Raw genomic sequence first — 19,904 nt, 5'->3', positions numbered from 1 at the left:
GATGCCCCGCGAGCGAATTCATGAATGGGAGTCAAGCGGCGCAAATGACGCAGGTTTGTCACGTGACTATGTCAAAACGTCCGAATTCCATTCATACTTTTCACATTCATACTGTATAGAACGTACTTTTCTAACGGCCAAGTAGTACGTTTAAATTCAAATTCAGTACCTACTGAGTAGTAGGCGGTTTGAGACACAGCCAGATTGTACCTGAGCTCAATTTAGAGCTTCACGACAAAGGCTTTAAGTACTTCTATACATGTTTTTTTATTTTTAGTAAATGTGCTACAATTTCATAAAATCTTAGGAAATAAATGAATTTAATCAATTTTTAGAAAAGGCTGTAACATAATTTTTTTTTTAAAAAGTGAAGCGCGATGAACACTTTCCGGGTGCACTGTATGTCAAAAATAGGTGATCCTGGTCATTTGCCTTGTACCAGGATCCAAATGTACCTACATTGCCCAGACCACGTACGCCACACTGCTGAAATTGTACTGTGGAAGCACTACAGCGTCTTTCTGCATAAATCCAGAGGGCCAGGAGGAGGATCAATGGTGTGTAGCGCAGCGCTGATGGATGAGGATGTCCTTGCTGTGCTGTTCTGGGCTGCAGCAGGAGGTTTGGCTCTCCCCGGGGGCTGCTGCACACGCTCTCTGTGAGAGATTCAGGTTAACAGAGAAGAAGAGAGAGAGAAATGAACACCGGGATGCCCTCATATATACCATCAGTGCTCATGTGGAGCATAACAGCGCAATGAAAAGAGTTGTGCTGCACCTGGAGGATCTGTTCGCTTTCCCATCCATCTCAGTGGCAGTTGTTGTGTGCTGGAAGTGCATAAGAGAGAGAGAGAGAGTTTGATGTTTCATAGTAATGATGCAGTTACAGGATCTGCCAGCAGGGGCTGACTTCCAAAACACAATAAACTTTCTCAATATTGCACAAGTGACTCTTTCTACAAGTCTTGACTTGTCACAAAACTGTTTGGTTATGATTTGCATAAGTTCCCTAAACTGCTTGCTTTTTTTGTGTATTATTTGTGTCTGCAGATTTTAAGCACACCACAGAGAGTCTCTCACTCTGGAAATATCCTCATCGGCAGCCCGTTTACGCCCCACACAACGCCGGTTGCCATGGTTACTCAGGCACACCCACCCGAAGGCAACGAGTGGACCCCGGGGTGAGCAAAACACACCCATGATTTGAATGTTTAAAAGTTAATGATGGATTACCGGCTTCATGTTGAGGCTTTTGAAACTGGTAGGTGTTTATGGAGAACATTATTAAAGTTTATTGATGGATGCGTGTTGTCAAGAGGTGTTGAAAAATCTAGTTAATAAATGTGATTTTATTAAATATTTATCAAATACATTTTTAACTCGCATGTCCTACTGCACCCAACCTGCTCTGATCCTGATCAAATTGGCAATTCTTTGATTGAGAGTTGGTTGCTCTAACATGGAGGGTAAAGACCATGGCTTGTAGAGTCACTCGCTAGAGCGCCTTTTGAGGTCAGAGGAGTGAGGTTTATCTGCACAGTACTTCGCTAGCTGGCCTCTGTTACACTCACCCCCCTAAACCTCACTCCCATCCCGGATGAGTCCCCATGTGTAACTCCACGGTCCTACTGCACCCAATTTGGTCTGAGCTGGGATCGAATTGGCGATTCTTTGTATGCGAGTCGGTTGCTTTAACAAAGAGGCTACAGACCATGGCCTCTAGAGTCGGTCGCTAGAGCACCTTTTAAGGTCAGAGGAGTGAGGTTTACCTGCATAGCACTTTGCTAGCTGGCCTCTATTACACTTAGCACCCTAAACCTCACTCCCATCCTGGAAAAGCCCCCACGTGTACCTCCAAAGTCCACGGAGCTGGGATCGAACCGGCATTCTTTGTATGCGAGTCGGTTGCTCTAACAAAGAGGCTAAAGACCTTGGCCTCTAGAGTCGATCACTAGAGCACCTTTTAAGGTCAGATGAGTGAAGTTCACCTGCTTAGCTCTTTGCTAGCTGGCCTCTGTTACGCATTATTTCGCAATTATGTATAGATATAGTTTGAACTGGAATTATTTACCTCTTGTGTGCTGTTTGGGATGTTTTCATCCACTTTGGGGTGACTTTGAGGCGTAATTTTGGCCATAACTGTTTCAGTAGTTGGTAAATTTTGACATTTGATATTTTGAAAAAATGCTTTGTAAAGATTTTCAGAAACTCAACAATAAACTTGTGTGTCTGTTTTTGCCCCATTTTTCTCTCCAATTATAATGACATTCTTTGATTGCACAGCCATGACACCATATTATTATGTATTCTTGATTGTTGGTGGTTTTTCCTGTCATGTGTGAATGTGTGAGAGAGACATTTGCACAATTACCTTGACATGTTTGAGGAAAATAAAAACATAGTAAGTGTATTTATGCACGCACATCATAATCTGCTGTTTTACTCCCTATACAAACCAGAAACACAGGCCTATCTAAAAGCTTAATGCTGCCAACTGATGATCAACAGTAAAAATTACTAATTTTACCTCCCCAACAGGGAAAACCACCAGCATGCAAGAATGCATGATTATATGGTGTCATGGCTTTGAAATCAAAAAATGTGGTTACACTGGAAATCAATGGGTCAATGCAAATTTAAACCGTACACAAGGATTAAACACATGCAGTCTACTTTTTTTTTGATCATATCTCCTCATATACTATTGTTGAGGAAAACCTGATTATTTGACATGTTTTTATCCATCATTTTATATGCTTCTAATTTTTGCTTCTAATTTTTTCAGGTAAAAAAAAAAATCAAGCCCTCTTTTGATCAACTCAATTTTGTGTATTTGTTGACTGACTGCAGCCTTCTCTTTATAGGAACAAAAAAAGGACGCACGACTACATCGACTCCTATTACTCAGACAGGTGGGCATCTGTTTACTAAAGAAAATCCTATTTTAGGCTAAAGCACAGGTGTCAAACTCAGTTCCTGGAGCACTGCAGCTCTGCACAGTTTAGTTACAACTCTAACTAGACAGTAAAGTTCGTCGAGACAAACTTTGAGGCTGGCTTGACAAAGCCTGTTGGTAATAGTTTTTTTTAGTTTAAGAACAGTTTAAAAAAGTATAAATAGCATGTTATGAATTAGCATGTTACTAGCATGATTCCAACAAGAATTAGCATGTTATTAGCATGATTCTAGTATAAATAAGCATGTTATTAGCATGATTCTAGCATGATTTAGCATGTTACTAGCATGATTCCAGTAGGAATTAGCATGCTATTAGCATGATTCTACCATGAATTAACATGTTATTAGCATGATTCTAGCATGAATTAGCATGTTACTAGCATGATTCCAGTATGAATTAGCATGCTTTTAGCATGATTTTAGCATGAATTAGCATGTGATTAGCATGATTCTAGTATAAATTAGCATGTTACTAGCATGACTCCAGTATGAATTAGCATGGTGTTAGCATGATTCTAGTATGAATTAGCATGTTACTAGCATGATTCTAGCATGCATTAGCATGTTACTAGCATGATTCTACCATGAATTAGCATGTTATTAGCATGATTCTAGCATGAATTAGCATGTCACTAGCATGATTCCAGTATGACTTAACATGATATTAGCATGAATCTAGTATGAATTAGCATGTTACTAGCATGATTCTAGCATGAATTAGCATGTTACTAGCATTATTCTAGTATGAATTAGCATGGTATTAGCATGGTTCTAGCATGAATTAGCATGTTACTAGCAAGATTCTAGTATGACTTAGCATGTTACTAGCATGATTCTAGTATGACTTAGCATGTTACTAGCATGATTCTAGTATGAATTAGCATGTTATTGGCATGATTCTAGCATGAATTAGCACGTTTTAGCATGATTCTAGCATGCTATTAGCATGAATCTAGTATGAATTAGCATGCATTAGCATGTTTCTAGCATGATTTTAGTATGACTTAGCATGTTACTAGCATTATTCTAGTATGACTTAGCATGTTACTAGCATGATTATAGTATGAATTAGCATGTTATTAGCATGATTCTAGCATGAATTAGCACGTTTTTAGCATGATTCTAGCATGCTATTAGCATGAATCTAGTATGAATTAGCATGCATTAGCATGTTTCTAGCATGATATTAGCATGAATCTAGTATGAATTAGCATGCATTAGCATGTTTCTAGCATGATTTTAGTATGACTTAGCATGTTACTAGCATTATTCTAGTATGACTTAGCATGTTACTAGCATGATTCTAGTATGAATTAGCATGTTATTAGCATGATTCTAGCATGAATTAGCACGTTTTTAGCATGATTCTAGCATGCTATTAGCATGAATCTAGTATGAATTAGCATGCATTAGCATGTTTCTAGCATGATTTTAGTATGACTTAGCATGTTACTAGCATTATTCTAGTATGAATTAGCATGTTTTAGCATGATTCTAGCATGAATTAGCATGTTTCTAGTATGAATTAGCATGTCATTAGCATGATTAGCATATGAGTAGCATGTTGCTAGCATGATTAGCATATGAGTAGCATGTTGCTAGCATGATTGGCATGTCATTAGCATGTTAGAATTATTAGCATAGCTAATTACAGCCTATAGGAGAGTTGCTAGGGTGCAGTATGTGGTAGTTAGGGGTGTGGCTAGAAAGTTAAAAACTGGTGTGAGTTTGGTGGTCATAGCTGGAAAGCTCTAGGAGGAGATAGAGTTTAATTCTTAGTCTCAGAAGAAAAATAATAATAAGTTTAAAAAGCATTTCAGTAGTCTGGCTTTGACAAGCCAGCCTAATTAGACACACCTGATCAAACTAAGTCTTTCAGTTTTGTTTGAAACCTACAGGTAAGTGTGTTGAAGCAACAGTGGAACTAAACTGTGGCCCTCCAGGAACTGGATTTGACACCTGTGGGCTAAATCAAACATTTTTAACACAATCTTTCTAGAATATTAAAACATACATTATTGAGGATCAGAGGCCATGTCCACACATACACAGGTGTTTTTATAAGCAGTTATCCACACTTATGTTTTTAAAAACATCCCGTCCATGAGAAAAGCGCCAAAATGCACTGGAATGCATGTTAAGGGCACGCCGAACCAACAGGTGGCGATAATGACACTTTTAAGCGGGGTTCACACCAAATGTGGAGTTAAGAAGTTTTGTGAGTAATCTACATACAAGTCAATGCAAGCGCAAGAACAGTGGCAGATTACTGTCCGATAGGCGAACGACATGGAATACGCATCACGTTTGCCATAAACGTGCAGAATATAATAAATTAGTTATTTTTTTGGAGGACTGGTGAAGATGTTAGCAGGGAAAGCCAAGCGGCTTTCTCACGCTCTCCCTCAGGAAGCCAATACGGAAGTAACTAAAACTGTAATACATCCGAAATTCCGCTAGTCCTGGCCGCTCCTGGCTCCAAAATAGAGCAAATTTCAATTGAGCCCACTGTTAGAATGGCCAACTTTACAGCAGAAAAAAAGGTGTTTACAGCCTGGTACAAAAAAAGATTTTGGTTAATACAGCTAATATTACCCTTCATGACAACTGTGAGGGGGGTGAATTTTTTTATAACTCATCCGTTTCCTTTATATTCAGTTATATTAAGTTTGCATAATTAAGGGCGTGGCCACTTGAGTGACAGCTTGGTCTCACTGGTCGCCGTCACATCACCTCAGCTGAATCCTGCAGATTAGCCACTGAACTCGGCATATTTATCGTATTTCTGTGTTGTTTAATGTGGCTTTACACAGTCAACTGCCTTTTGGACTTGTTTCCTACAATTATTAGATGGCATGGCATGCTGAGGGCACTTAATTGTGCTCACAAACCATTCACGTGGCCTCCGTTTCCCATGTGAGTAAAGTTATATACTTATATACCATCTCTATACATGTATTTGTTTTATTTAAGATCATTTATCGTTTATATTTATATTTAGAGCTGTAATGCACTCCAGAATCTGTCAGATTGATTAGCTGTAGGCTCTAGAACAGTCATCTGAAGCGTTGTCATACAGTGTTATGCTGGATTTCATCAATAGTCTTACATTAACTAATACAGACTATATCTGAAGTGTTTGGAAGTAATTTGCGTTTTCCTCCTGTTAAAAAACGTCATAAGAACAATGTTTAGTGGCTCAATGTATTACAGCAGTGTTTTTAAAAGTCTAAACACTTTATTGATATAGTGTACAACCAAGCACAAGTGGTCAGAATACAAACGAGTCACAGGTGATAAAGTATTAAGCGTTCTCCCAAAGTAAAGTGTGTCTGAACCAGGTCCAAGCAAAATGCCTGCAGGTGTCTGAAGCTCCGCTCACTCTCCGCCTCTTTGCCCTTGTTTGGTATCCCGCCGTGGGTGTGATGACGCGCGAACAAAATGGCGACGGTTGGCGGCGCCTACTTGTGGCTTCTTTTGCGCTCTGTAGAAACCTATGGGTGACGTCACGGATACTACGTCCATACATTTTACAGTCTATGGGTACGACGGACATTTAAAGTTCTCATGAAGTGCTTTGAAATAGGCAGTTTTTATTTGATGTTTGACGTAATCGCAACTGAAAAACGAGTAGAGGGTGGGACATATAGTTAGTAGCCCCTCCCCCTTAAAAAAAAAGCAGCTAATAGCATTTAGTGGAATGAAAAGCAAATGTGAAGCGTCTTGAAGGGGGCGGGGCATGTCAGATATCATCACATGTTGACATCATGAAGTGAAAACTCTGGTTATAGCAGAGGTGCTCAACCCTGTTCCTGGAGATCGACCTTCCTGCAGATTTCAGTTGCAACCAATATCAAACACACCTGCCTGTAATTATCAGGTGCCGTTCAGATCCTAATTAATTGATGCAGGTGTGTTTGATCAGGGTTGGAGCTGAACTTTGTAGGAAGGTAGATCTCCAGGAACAGAGTTGAGCATCCCTGGGTTATAGTGTCCACACGACCACACTTTACCCAGAGTTTTGGAAAATCTTCACCCAGGCCAGAGTTCTCAGAAAGTTTTGATTTCACTCACTTAATACTGCATTTTCATGTGGGCAAGCAGTGAAACAGTGTTTAAAGTTTTTTCTTTTCCTTTTTTGTTTAAATACCTGTGTTTGTGTTGGCAGGCCCTTATTCTGATGACATTTCTGCAAATCTTGAAAGTAATCAAAAGTGTGTGTTTTTCAGGGACGGCCTGTGTTCGAGTGACTCTTCATCCAGGTAAATGATATGACATGAACAACACACAAAGGGGAATCATTTACACTGGGACATAATATTGGAAAAATCTAATATTGCAATATTGTATTTTTCTGTGATTTAAATATTGCTTTATGACTACAGTTTCACAGGATGAATAGCTGTTTGGCAGTTTTCTGGGGAGTCTAACAGTATTCAGGTTCATTATTAACAATGCCAACAATGCTTTTTTTGCTTTGCATTGTCTTGTTTCTAGTCCACATATCGGAACAAGTCAAGTAAGCATATCTTATTATTGTCACCTTCAGAAGAAATAACTCAAAACTAAGAGTTTTTCCAAAAAACAAGTCAAATGATCTGCCATTAGGGTAGAGTAAAATAAAAATAAATAAGTAAAAAAATCTTTTTGCTTTGAAATCTAGATATTTGGACTAGAAACAAGACAAAAATTATATGCAATAAAAGCATTTTTTTGTGCATAAATTGTTTTCTATTCTGTATAAATAATTACACACAATTATTCTGTGACATCATAATTTTTTTGTGCCCAAAATGTTTCAATTTAAGGCTCCAGCCTTAAAAACACATGCAAATGATAAAACTTTATGCTATTTTGGTTCCGTATTTTGCTTTATGTGATTTAGGAAGACTGAAGAACAGCATAGATTCATAGATTCTGTGCCGAGTCCACTACATTTAAATTTAGTCATTTAGCAGACGCTTTTATCCAAAGCGACTTACAAGTGAGGACAAGGAAGCTGTAGGCAAGTGCTGTTGGCAAGTTTCAGGTATGTAAAGAAAGTGTAAGAAGCAAAACATTAGTAATTTTTTTATATAGTTAGTGGAGGAGTCAATGAGGGAATTGCAGATTAGGAAGGAAAGTGGAGACTAAATAGTTGAGTTTTTAGTTGTTTTTTGAAAAAAGCGAGTGACTGAAGATTGAAGATCGCAGATTGAATGCGAGAGTTCGGGAAAGTGATTTCTTCCCTCTTTGGGATTGAACCACAAGTTGACGTTCATTTACAAAACGCAAGTCTCTGGAGGGCACATAAATCTGCAGAAGTGAGAGCAGATAAGAAGAAGCGCAGCCAGAAATCGCTTTGTAAGCAAACATCAGAGCTTTGAATTTGATGCGAGCAGCAACTGGCAGCCAGTGCAAACGGATGAGCAGCGGAGTGACATGTGCTCTTTTAGGTTCATTAAAGACCACTCGTGCTGCTGCGTTCTGAAGCAGCTGAAGAGGTTTGAAAGAGTTAGCTGGAAGCCCGGCTAGTAGAGAGTTGCAATAGTCCAGTCTGGAGAGAACAAGAGCTTGAACAAGGAGTTGAGCTGCATGTTGAGGTAGGAAGGGTCTGACCTTTCTGATGTTATAGAGTGCGAATCTGCAAGATCGAGCAGTTCTACAGATGTAGTCAGAAAAGTTTAGTTGGTCATCAATCGTTACTCCAAGCCTTTTCACCATTTTGGATCCAGTAATGGTTGCCCCATCCGTCTGGATTGAAAAGTTATGATGTAGAGTCGGGTTGGCAGAAACTTCCAGCATTTCTGTTTTCGTGAGGTTAAGCTGAAGATGATGATCTTTCATCCAGTGTGAAATGTCTGAGAGGCTGGCTGAGATGCGAGCCAGAACCGAGGGATCATTTTATGTCTCTAGATCGTTTATGAAGAGCACCCAGCTGTGAGTTCATCAACTCCTCCAGAAACTATACCTGGATTATGGAAGCTTTCAGCGGTGCTTCAGCCCAGGTTAATGAGCTGATGTCCAGTATTGGAAGGAGGATTTCCCTTCGGGACATGCACTACAGGCGCTAAGTCATAATCATGCCCATACGAGTTATTAGTTAACGTGGCACGAATGTCCGCTGAATTTCAAATTCAAGCGATTATCATTAGGCACGTCAAACGCTCAATCTGCACAGCTTAATTTGTGCGAATCGTGTCATTCACGCCGCCTCATGTGCGCAAATTATGACATCAGGCTTGACACTTCATCCTTGTCTGGTGTGAATGCACCATAAGTGAAACTAGCATTTAAAGTCTTAAATTTACCCTCAAAACCTGCTTCAAAGTATTTTGAATTGAGCACTCTTTTAATATAGACATTTTGCATTTCTCTTTCTTGCGCTTTACCTCAGATTTCAGTATAGGCCACTGACAGTTGACAATTTCCGCTTTACCCATCACACACACACACTCCCTGTCTTCACACAGCTTTCCACACCCATTTATGTTGCATTTTTAAAAATAAATAAATAAAAAAAAGTTCTAGGGTAGACTTGAACTGAAAGACGAGAGTTTTACGACCCTTAAAACGGATTACCCATAGGACAGTTGTGCTTTGTATGTGTATGAAAGAGTGACAAAAGCGAGCCGTTCATGAATCTCTGTGGATTTATGAGGCTCAGATGTTGTCCAGGACTTTGGAGGATCACAGCTGCTCGCCCAGTTGTGTTTCAGAGCCCAATGCTTTTCTCTGTTCACATACGAACACACTCGCAAAGCTCTCCTTCAGCTGCTTTTCTCTGTTAATTGAACATTATTAATGGCATGGAGGCATCTGCGCTCGGCTGGGTCACCAGTGTTGATGATGAATCAGAGCAGTCGTCGTACCTGACGTCAGTTGTCGAAGCTGCATTTGACAGAAAAAAAAGACGCTGTGTTAGTGTGTTGTTTTGTTTTCCACATCTAAAGAATGCCTGGCTTCAGTCTTTGTTCAGTTTGTTTAGCAGCTAATCGTTTCTGTAAATACATTTTAGTATATTGGATAGAATGTTTAGCTTTGTGCTTCTATTTGTGTTAGTGTGCATTGATTGTCCTGCTTATATCCCACTTTTGAAGCAGTCTCAAGCATGAATGACTGCAAGAGTGATTTTGAGCAAATTGCAATATTTCTAAAAATAATCATTGGTATGTTAGAATGTTTAGCTTTGTGCTTTTATGTGTGTGTTTTAGTGGTTTACACAGTTTTTTGTATAATGACATGGGCATTACCTTGTTCTAGTACTATTAAGGTGGTTTATGAGGACATGCCTGATGTCTTTGTGATTTAAAAGAATTAAAATCTTACTTAAAAGAGTCTTTTTACTTTCAAATTTTGCCTCTTGTTTCCTGTGAGAGTTGGTTTAGGGGTAAGGTTGGGGAGGCCATATTAGAGGTTTTTACTGTATAAAATACATTACACCTATGGAGAGTCCCTGTAAATGACCAATACCAACATGTGTGTTACTATAGAAAATGTTTAAAATCCTCTATCGCAAGCCAATCCATTCATTATCATGCTTATATCCCACTTTTGAATCAGTCTTAAGCATGCACGACTGCAAGAGAAATCATTTATATGTGTGTAAATGATACGGGCATATCTAATAGCTCATATTTACATCATAACTACCTTTTTGCAAATGTTCTTGAGCATATTGCAACATTTTTTTAAATATTTCTTAGTATATTAGGTAGAATGTTTAGCTTTTGTGCTTTTATGTGTGTGTTTTGGTGGTTTACACAGTTTTTTGTATAATGACGTGGGCATTACCTAGTTGTACTATTAAGGTGGTTTATGAGGACATGCCTGATGTCTTTGTGATTTAAAAGAATTAAAATCTTACTTAAAAGAGTCTTTTTACTTTCAAATTTTGCCTCATGTTTCCTGTGAGGGTTGGTTTAGGGGTAAAGCTGGGGAGGCCATATTAGAGGTTTTTACTGTATAAAATACATTACACCTATGGAGAGTCCCTGTAAATGACCAATACCAACATGTGTGTTACTATAGAAAATGTTTAAAATCCTCTATCGCAAGCCAATCCATTCATTATCATGCTTATATCCCACTTTTGAATCAGTCTTAAGCATGCACGACTGCAAGAGAAATCATTTATATGTGTGTAAATGACACGGGCATATCTAATAGCTCATATTTACATCATAACTACCTTTTTGCAAATGTTCTTGAGCATATTGCAACATTTTTTTTTAATATTTCTTAGTATATTAGGTAGAATGTTTAGCTTTTGTGCTTTTATGTGTGTGTTTTGGTGGTTTACACAGTTTTTTGTATAATGACATGGGCATTACCTAGTTGTACTATTAAGGTGGTTTATGAGGACATGCCTGATGTCTTTGTGATTTAAAAGAATTAAAATCTTACTTAAAAGAGTCTTTTTACTTTCAAATTTTGCCTCATGTTTCCTGTGAGGGTTAATTTAGGGGTAAAGCTGGGGAGGCCATATTAGAGGTTTTTACTGTATAAAATACATTACACCTATGGAGAGTCCCTGTAAATGACCAATACCAACATGTGTGTTACTATAGAAAATGTTTAAAATCCTCTATCGCAAGCTAATCCATTCATTATCATGCTTATATCCCACTTTTGAATCAGTCTTAAGCATGCACGACTGCAAGAGAAATCATTTATATGTGTGTAAATGACACGGGCATATCTAATAGCTCATATTTACATCATAACTACCTTTTTGCAAATGTTCTTGAGCATATTGCAACATTTTTTAAATATTTCTTAGTATATTAGGTTGAATGTTTAGCTTTGTGCTTTTATGTGTGTGTTTTGGTGGTTTACAAGGACAGATTTTTGTATAATGACATGGGCATTACCTAGTTGTTTTATTAAGGTGGTTTATGAGGACATAAATGATGTCTTTGTTATTTAAATTACTTAAAAATCATACCTAAAAGAGTCTTTTTACTTTCTAATTTTGCGTCAGGATCCCTGTGAGGGTTAATTTAGGGGTAAGGTTGGGGATGCCATATTAAAGGTTTTTACTGTATAAAATACATTACACCTATGGAGAGTCCCTGTAAATGACCAATACCAACATGTGTGTTACTATAGAAAATGTTTAAAATCCTCTATCGCAAGCTAATCCATTCATTATCATGCTTATATCCCACTTTTGAATCAGTCTTAAGCATGCACGACTGCAAGAGAAATCATTTATATGTGTGTAAATGATACGGGCATATCTAATAGCTCATATTTACATCATAACTACCTTTTTGCAAATGTTCTTGAGCATATTGCAACATTTTTTTAAATATTTCTTAGTATATTAGGTAGAATGTTTAGCTTTTGTGCTTTTATGTGTGTGTTTTGGTGGTTTACACAGTTTTTTGTATAATGACGTGGGCATTACCTAGTTGTACTATTAAGGTGGTTTATGAGGACATGCCTGATGTCTTTGTGATTTAAAAGAATTAAAATCTTACTTAAAAGAGTCTTTTTACTTTCAAATTTTGCCTCATGTTTCCTGTGAGGGTTGGTTTAGGGGTAAAGCTGGGGAGGCCATATTAGAGGTTTTTACTGTATAAAATACATTACACCTATGGAGAGTCCCTGTAAATGACCAATACCAACATGTGTGTTACTATAGAAAATGTTTAAAATCCTCTATCGCAAGCTAATCCATTCATTATCATGCTTATATCCCACTTTTGAATCAGTCTTAAGCATGCACGACTGCAAGAGAAATCATTTATATGTGTGTAAATGACACGGGCATATCTAATAGCTCATATTTACATCATAACTACCTTTTTGCAAATGTTCTTGAGCATATTGCAACATTTTTTAAATATTTCTTAGTATATTAGGTTGAATGTTTAGCTTTGTGCTTTTATGTGTGTGTTTTGGTGGTTTACAAGGACAGATTTTTGTATAATGACATGGGCATTACCTAGTTGTTTTATTAAGGTGGTTTATGAGGACATAAATGATGTCTTTGTTATTTAAATTACTTAAAAATCATACCTAAAAGAGTCTTTTTACTTTCTAATTTTGCGTCAGGATCCCTGTGAGGGTTAATTTAGGGGTAAGGTTGGGGATGCCATATTAAAGGTTTTTACTGTATAAAATACATTACACCTATGGAGAGTCCCTGTAAATGACCAATACCAACATGTGTGTTACTATAGAAAATGTTTAAAATCCTCTATCGCAAGCTAATCCATTCATTATCATGCTTATATCCCACTTTTGAATCAGTCTTAAGCATGCACGACTGCAAGAGAAATCATTTATATGTGTGTAAATGATACGGGCATATCTAATAGCTCATATTTACATCATAACTACCTTTTTGCAAATGTTCTTGAGCATATTGCAACATTTTTTTAAATATTTCTTAGTATATTAGGTAGAATGTTTAGCTTTTGTGCTTTTATGTGTGTGTTTTGGTGGTTTACACAGTTTTTTGTATAATGACGTGGGCATTACCTAGTTGTACTATTAAGGTGGTTTATGAGGACATGCCTGATGTCTTTGTGATTTAAAAGAATTAAAATCTTACTTAAAAGAGTCTTTTTACTTTCAAATTTTGCCTCATGTTTCCTGTGAGGGTTGGTTTAGGGGTAAAGCTGGGGAGGCCATATTAGAGGTTTTTACTGTATAAAATACATTACACCTATGGAGAGTCCCTGTAAATGACCAATACCAACATGTGTGTTACTATAGAAAATGTTTAAAATCCTCTATCGCAAGCCAATCCATTCATTATCATGCTTATATCCCACTTTTGAATCAGTCTTAAGCATGCACGACTGCAAGAGAAATCATTTATATGTGTGTGAATGACACCGGCATATCTAATAGCTCATATTTACATCATAACTACCTTTTTGCAAATGTTCTTGAGCATATTGCAACATTTTTTTTAAATATTTCTTAGTATATTAGGTAGAATGTTTAGCTTTGTGCTTTTATGTGTGTGTTTTGGTGGTTTACAAGGACAGATTTTTGTATAATGACATGGGCATTACCTAGTTGTTTTATTAAGGTGGTTTATGAGGACATGCCTGATGTCTTTGTTATTTAAATTACTTAAAAATCATACCTAAAAGAGTCTTTTTACTTTCTAATTTTGCGTCAGGATTCCTGTGAGGGTTAATTTAGGGGTAAGGTTGGGGAGGCCATATTAAAGGTTTTTACTGTATAAAATACATTACACCTATGGAGAGTCCCTGTAAATTACCAATGCCAACATGTGTGTGTGTCTATATATAATATTTAAAATCCTCTAACGCAAGCTAATCCATTCATTATCATGCTTATATCACACTTTTGAATCGTTCTCAAGCATGCACGACTGCAAGAGAGATCATTTTTGTGTGTGTGAATGACATGGGCATATCTAATAGCTCATATTTACATCATAACTACCTTTTTGCAAATGTTTTGAGCATATTACAACATTTCTATAAATGATCCTTAGAATATTAGGTAGAATGTTTAGCTTTGTGCTTTTATTTGTGTGTTTTGGTGGTTTACAAGGACAGTTTTTTGCGTAATGACATGGTCATTACTTGTTGTTTTATTAAGGTGGTTTATGGACATATTAAGGACATATCTTGTGTTTTTGTAAATTAAGTTACTTAAAAATCATACCTGAAAGAATCTTTTTACTTTCCACTTTTTTGCCTCCGGTTTCCTTACACATAATTAGAGGTTTTGATTGTATGAAATACAATACACCCATGTAGAATTCCAGTAAATCACTAATACCAACGTGCGTGTGTGTGTGTGTGTGTGTGTGTGTGTGTCTATGTATAATATTTAAAATCCTCTAACACAAGCTAATCCATTCATTATCATGCTTATATCCCACTTTAAAATCAGTCTCAAGCATGCATGACTGCAAGAGAAATCATTTGTGTGTGTGTGTGTGTGTGTGTGTGTGTGTGTGTGTGTGTGGCACAGGCATATCTAATAGCTTATATTTACATGTTAACTACCTTTCTGCTAATATTTTTTCAGAATATTGTGAGCTGGTTGATCAAGATCGGCTCCCTAATGAAGCAGTTACATGTGCATGGACAATTTACTTTTCTTCTATATATATATATATATATATATATATATATATATATATATATATATATATATATATATATATATATATATATATATATACATATACATATATATACATGAATTTAAAGCAGTTTGACGGCTCTTATTGGATGCAGTCACCCATTACTTTATGGACTACATTTCGCCCTAATACCATGTAGTGTAATTAAAGAAAGAACAAATTTTGTTACTAGTTACTAAGCCTCTGGTGTGGACTTTACATTCCAGTTTAAAGTGCAGTATGTAAGTTTGACACCCAGTGGTTGAACTAAGTATTGCACACGCAAATGCAAGTTGCCAGATTGACGACACCAACAGGAGCGAGCCTGAAGTCTGATTTAAGTTGTGTTCTAAATAAAAGCAACAACACGCGATTAAAGTAATTTTTTTGCATATTTTTGTCCTAACCAACGCCTGAAATTTATATTTTAGAAACGGCTTCTGTTTTTTGCCGCTGAACAACAGAAAACCATGGTCACCTCAGGTGCACCTCATGTGCTTTATTCAGTATTAAATGATAATAATATGAGTTTGAGTGCCGTTTAACATGACATTTATTGAAAGCAGCAGCAGATAGTTCACCTCAGATCCGGAAATTAAAATAAACCATTTAAAATTGAACTTTAGAACTGTGACTTAGTGCAAACCAACACACATCAGTGATTCAGCATGTACATTTAACAATGTTAAAGCGGTTTAATATGTATTGATTAGATTATAAACCTTTGTTGGAATGCAGTGAGTGCACTATTTTGTGCTTCTGAACGGTTGTATTTAAATCTGTCGTGTTTCGTCTGTGCAAAAAGCCAAATTGATCATCACCGCAAATCTTGCCATGTAGTGTGTTGTTAGGACACACAGTTACAATGGAACCTGCTCACCTCACCTAATGTTTACATTTGTAATACTTCTATTATTTGCAAATTAATAACCACCTCAAGTGGAACTCTGAATCTGTGTCTCATTTCAGAGTCTTCTTTTGTCCACCGGAGGTTGTATTTCGGTCGCAGATGCATGCTTTGAGAGCCTTCCTGACTGAATGAATGAAATAGACTGTTTTCCACCAAGGCACAACCGGGGTTGTGAACTATACTATACTTTGGGTGGGTTAAAAGAACCAAAACAAAGACCGGCGTTCCAGCACGTAATGCACATTCTCAAAGCAGAATATCTGACTTAAGCATTGTTTTTCAGATAAACAAGTATGTTCACTTAGCATGTTTCCTAAATATCTGAAACATACTATTGTATTTTTATGCTTTAGAAGAGTTAAAGACTTACATACAACACCTTTACGAGCGAACTTACGAACAGCTGGTGCAAACCTACCCAGGAACCCTTTGAATATCATCATTTATTTTACACTTCCGCTCTAGCAGCACTAATGGTGCAGAAATTCCACACTTCATCTACTTTTATTTTTGCATTCGATAAAGATATTTTTCCCATCCACTATAAATAGCATTTGTCTGTAATTGCTCACAGTTCCTCATCATAGAAACACAGACACGCACTGTTACCCTTCTGCGACTCTCCTGAGCCTCTGCTGATTTTTGCTGCATTCTGGCAGATGCGTGTTCTCCTGCGAAAGGTCAGATGAATCTCCCTCCCCCTCTCCTCTCCTCCAGCCCTCCATCTTCTCTCTCTCCTCTTTCCTGAGACTGCATTTCTCTGATGCTGAAACATTCTTCATGGCTACACACACACACACACACACACACATCTGAGCGCTGTTGCTAAGCAGAAGTCAGCGTGTGTGTGTGTGTGCATGTACTGTATGTTACACACCAGAGCTTTGCGTGAGGACCTGCACGTGTCGCATCTACCGTCACACACTCACGCAGCTCTCTCTCACAGCACTGCAGTACTTCCAGACAATTAGGGGCACATTTCGGTGAGCTGGGGGTCTGGAACTAATTTGTCCTGACGACTGAAACCCCAATCAGCCACTGTTGCTGCAAACACACACACACACATCCCCCATGTAGCTCCTGTTTCTCCACACCTCTCTCCATCATTGAGCGGCGGTTACATAACTCTCCCCACAGTGCAGTTGTGCTATTTATACAGCAAGGGAGAAATCCAGTGAATGAATTTTCCTGGGCATCATTCACGTTTAAGTGTGTATCTGACACACCACTGGACCTCAAGCTTATTAACATAACTTAACACAAGCACTTGCTCACATTAAAGCATGTGTAGGTCATCAGGTGCATCATAGACTAATGACAGAAATGGCTGATGCTAGTGATGCTGCCGTTCACACCAAACTCGGAACGCGCGTCAAGCGCGATTGATTTACATGTAAGGTCAATGCAAACGCGCCAATAGACATCCTGCGGCGCGATACGCGCGAATGACGCGAATTGCGCGGTGTCAATGGCGGAGCACGAATTGAGCATTTTGCATGTTTGACGCTCTTAACCCGCATTTCGTGCGAATCACTCGAGTTCGAAAATCTGAACTTCAGCTGACATTCACACCGCGTTAACCAATCAGGAGCTTGCTCTTGTGGGGGCATGATTGTGACGTTTCGCCTATTGTCGGTGTCCCAGGGAAAATCCTCCAGCCGACACCGACAAGAAGTTCATCAAACTGGGCTGGGCTCAGTCAAAAGCACAGCTGAAAGCCTCCATCATCCAGGTTAAGTTTCTGGAAGAGTTTATGAGCTCATAGAGCTGGATACACTTCTGAAAGGATTTAGTGGACTCAGACACGGCCCTAAACGTATCGACGCTGTTTTTCAGTCTTCATAAAGCACATAAACACTGTTATTTTCTTCATAAAATCCATGTTAGCCATTTAGCAATGAAGCTAGAGTCACCGGGCAGACCGAAGCCCTGCCCATCACTCAAATCCGCATTTGTTCTGAATTGATTTTGACTTGCGAATGAAGCGGATTTGACGCGCGAATGAAGTGAGTAAACTCAAATGTTCACGTGGCTATTTACGCGCGAATATCGCGATTTATCTGCGTGTTCCGCATCTGGTGTGAAAGCAGCATACAAATCCAAAGTTTACCTATGCGTATGTTCACCCGCCAGAATTCAGTGAATCAGTTTGGCTAGGGCACCAAAGAGTTTAATTATGGGTACTCTATTGACCTTATTCTTGATGTATGAGTGGGCTGGGCACAGCCATTGGAATCTTTTTGGCTCGAAACATTCGCTCTCATTCACTTCCATTTTTTTTAGACGTTAAAACCAGCTCTTTGTGCTGCTTGATGTTGCAACGGATATTTCCTTATTCTATTTTCCTTATGTATGCACTTTAGGCAGTCCAGTTGAAGGGTTTAGATTAGGGATCACCAAACTTGTACCTGGAGGTCTGGAGTCCTGTAGATTTTAGCTCCAACCCTAATCAAACACACCTGAACAAGCTTATCAGGGTCTTATAAGGCATACTTGAAACACCCAGGCAGGTGTGTTGGGGCAAGTTGGAGGTAAACCCTGCAGGGCACCGTACCTCCAGGAACGTGATCCTGGTTTAGATGCAAAAGCTGCTAAACGTCTCTTCCGCCAAAAATGAGCTAATGACATTTAGCGAATGCTTTAGGCACGTTTTGCTTGAAATCATCTAAATCGCAGCGTCCACCCATTCAGAAACAACAGTTTGTTGGCAAAAGCCTCTAAATGCCACTTGCCTTTGACAGCAAAAGCCACTATGTTTTGGGAAACAATCAGAGGGTGTGAATCGAATCATGTTTTTATTGCAACTCCGCGCTGATATGCCAGCTTTAAAGAGGAGACTGGTTAATTCCATTTCCGATTCAGATTTTAAAAGATGGAGTTTGATGAACTGGATGAGCCTGTCTAATTGTCAGTGAATGGCAACAAAAAAACAAACAAACACAAAAAAAAGGTTATGAATGCATGATACACTTCCAACTGTACTGTGTGTTTTCTCTTTCCAACAATGCAGTTTTGTGGTAAGGGACGTTTTCAACCCAAGCTTATTCTGAAAATGTAGTCCCGCGGATGTTTCTGGACAACAACAACAACAAAAAACAATAAAATACCCCAAACCATCTTGCGATGCCCCAGCCACCACCCTGAAAACAATAGCATCTTATAGCAACACTTTGTTATTGTATAAAGCCAAATCTGCATGTGAGTTGAGGCACACAAAACAACAACTACAAATAAAACACCCAAAGCATCTTGCAGTGCCCTAATAACTATCCAGAAAACAATAGTAACCTAATAGCAACACCTTGCCAGGGTTTGCAAGCCAAATCTGCGTTGAAGCACACAACAAAAAACTAAAAGCTAAAACACCCCAAAACTGTCTTGCAATGCCTTAGTAACCGCCCAGAACACAACAGCAAGCTCATAGCAACACCTTCCCATTAAAAAAAACTCATTTGCATGTGCTCACAAAACAACAGCAACAAACTAGAACACCCAAGACCAATGCCCTAGTAACCACCCAGAACACAATAGCAATATCATAGCAACACCCTATCAGGGTTTGCAAGCCAAATTTGCATACAAATTGAGGCACATAAAACAAACAAAAAACACCCGACAAGACTCAAAACCATCTTACAGTGCCCTTGTAACCACCAAAAAACACAATACCAACCTTATAGCAAACACTTTGCAATGGTAAAAATCCAGTTTTGCATGTGAGTTGAGGCCCACAAAACAACAACTAAATGCCCCAAAACCATATTGCAATGCCCTAGTAACCACCCAAAACACAATGGCAATCCTATAGCAAAACCTTGTTATTGTAAAAATCCAGTTTTGCATTTGAGTTGAGGTGCACAAAACAACAACAACAACAAATAAAACACCCAAAACCATCTTACAATGCCCTAGTAACCACCCAGAACAAAGTAGT

The 19,904-nt window shown here is 38.3% G+C and overlaps 1 protein-coding gene and 2 long non-coding RNA genes across 3 annotated transcripts in view; 1 reads left to right on the top strand and 2 right to left on the bottom strand.

Moving 5' to 3' along the window:
• si:dkey-35i13.1 overlaps positions 1 to 19,904 on the bottom strand; it is a 270,744-nt gene that overhangs the window by 168,494 nt on the left and 82,346 nt on the right. The gene's annotated exons all lie outside the window — the stretch shown is intronic.
• tfdp2 (transcription factor Dp-2) overlaps positions 1 to 19,904 on the top strand; it is a gene marked incomplete at its 5' end in the record, with an annotated part of 71,602 nt that overhangs the window by 24,523 nt on the left and 27,175 nt on the right. The window contains 3 exon segments of the mRNA NM_198208.1: positions 1,050 to 1,180; positions 2,864 to 2,911; positions 7,187 to 7,219. Coding sequence (NP_937851.1) covers positions 1,050 to 1,180; positions 2,864 to 2,911; positions 7,187 to 7,219 — 212 coding nt within the window.
• LOC137487714 (uncharacterized) lies at positions 7,098 to 16,966 on the bottom strand. Its single transcript, XR_011006395.2, has 3 exons — positions 16,848 to 16,966; positions 16,580 to 16,746; positions 7,098 to 9,827 (listed from the first exon to the last, which is right to left on the bottom strand). It is a non-coding gene; the product is annotated as an uncharacterized lncRNA (long non-coding RNA).

The sequence above is a fragment of the Danio rerio genome, chromosome 15 (assembly GCF_049306965.1).
Source record: "Danio rerio strain Tuebingen ecotype United States chromosome 15, GRCz12tu, whole genome shotgun sequence".
NCBI classification, from domain to species: Eukaryota; Metazoa; Chordata; class Actinopteri; order Cypriniformes; family Danionidae; genus Danio; species Danio rerio.
Note: the sequence above shows the minus strand (reverse complement) of the source record. Positions and strands in the feature narration are given on the sequence as shown.